Source organism: Notothenia coriiceps, unplaced genomic scaffold (genome assembly GCF_000735185.1).
Source record: "Notothenia coriiceps isolate Sejong01 unplaced genomic scaffold, NC01 NC01_scaffold00018651, whole genome shotgun sequence".
Taxonomy (NCBI): Eukaryota; Metazoa; Chordata; class Actinopteri; order Perciformes; family Nototheniidae; genus Notothenia; species Notothenia coriiceps.
In genome coordinates, this window is record NW_011351352.1 from 1 (window position 1) to 1374 (window position 1374).

At 74.5% G+C, this 1374-nt stretch overlaps 1 protein-coding gene across 1 annotated transcript; it reads right to left on the reverse strand.

Annotated features, from left to right (window-relative positions):
* Positions 1-77: 77 nt before the first annotated feature.
* On the reverse strand, positions 78-1331 carry LOC104951191 (spidroin-1-like; the record flags this gene model as incomplete). The annotated part of the gene is made up of 1 exon (XM_010777828.1): positions 78-1331. A coding segment is annotated over one exon (1254 nt), but the record flags the coding sequence as incomplete, so codon positions are not given.
* Positions 1332-1374: the final 43 nt, after the last annotated feature.

Genomic DNA, 1374 nt, shown 5'->3' on the forward strand with positions numbered 1-1374 from the left:
ACCTCTTGTCCTGCCGCCGCCTCCCTCCCTCCCTCCCTCCCTCCCTCCCTCCCTCCCTCCCTGTTTCTTTCTCTCGCCCCCTCTCCCCCCTGTTCCCTTTGTCTCCGTGGCCTTCCCCGTTTGTCCCGCCTCTCCGTCTGCCCCTCCGCCCCCCTCTGTCCTTCGCCCCTCCCCTCGTCCCCGGCCCCCCTTCCCGCGCCCCCCCCCCGTTTCCCGGGGCCCCTGGGCGCCCCCTCCGGGCGCGCCCCCGCGGCGGGCTCCCTCTCCCCGGCCGGCCCGCCGTGCCCTCGCTGCCGTGTGTCCCTTGCCCCGCTCCTCCCTTTGCCCCCTCGGTCGTCCCCCTGTTTGGCCCTGCCTGTGTGTCTCCTCGGCCGCTGCCTCCCCGCGGCTCTCCCTCCCGGCCTTCTGCTCCCGGCCCCCCGCCCCGCCTCCCGCTCCCGGCCTCGCGCTCCCTGCCCCCGGCCCGCCGGCTCCTCCCTGCCTCCGGCTCCCGGCGTCTCTCGCCCCCCCCCCGCCCGCCCTTTGGGGCCGCTGGGTTCCTCGGCCCCTGCGCGTCCCCCGGTCTCGCCCGCGCGCCGGCCGCCGTCCGCTGTCCCCCGCCCCCCTCCGCCTCTCTCCGCCCCCCTCGGGGCTGCCTCTCCTCCGCCCTCCCTCTCCGCTTTCTCCCCCCGGCCGGTCTTCCGCGCCCTCTTCCCCCCGGCTCGGGTGTCTGCCGTCCGCCCCCCCCCTGGCCGCTGCTTCCCCCCCCGTGGCGCTTGCTCCGCCCCGGCTCTGGCTCCCCTTGTCCTTTTCGCGCCTCTCGGCCCCCCCCCCCCCCCTGCCTTCTTGGCCCGCCCTGCCCTCGTCGGCCCGTCGGGTCTCCTGCGTTCTTTCCGGTCCGCTGGCGCCTGCCCCTTCCGGGCTTTGTCGGCGCGCCGCCGCCTTTTCCCTTCTCTCCTGTGTTCTCTCGGGCGCCCGTGTCCGGCCGCCCGCCCCGGCGTCCTGTGGTCCCTTTTCCTCCCTCTGGTTCGTCCCCGCGCTGCCGCCTTTTGCCTCCGCTGCCGCGCCTTGCCTGCCTTCTTGGTCCCCCCTGCTCCTCCGGCGTTCCCCTCCTCCCGCCTTGCCGTCCCCCCTGCCTGGCCTCGTTTCTCTGCCTCGTTTTGCGGCCCGCTCTGCCTGCTTTTTGCCCTGTTCCGTCGCTGGCCGTCGGCGGTCCTTGCCCTTGCTTTTCTGTGGGTGTTCCCGGCTCCCTCCTGCTCCCCTCTCCCCCCCCGCTTCCTTCCCGTCTCCCTGGCGGCCCCCTTCCTGCCCTCCCTCGTTCGTCTCTCTTTCGCTCCTTTGTTTCGTCGCTTCTTCGGGCCCCGTCCCCTCCCTTCAGTTTTGGTCGTGTTTAAC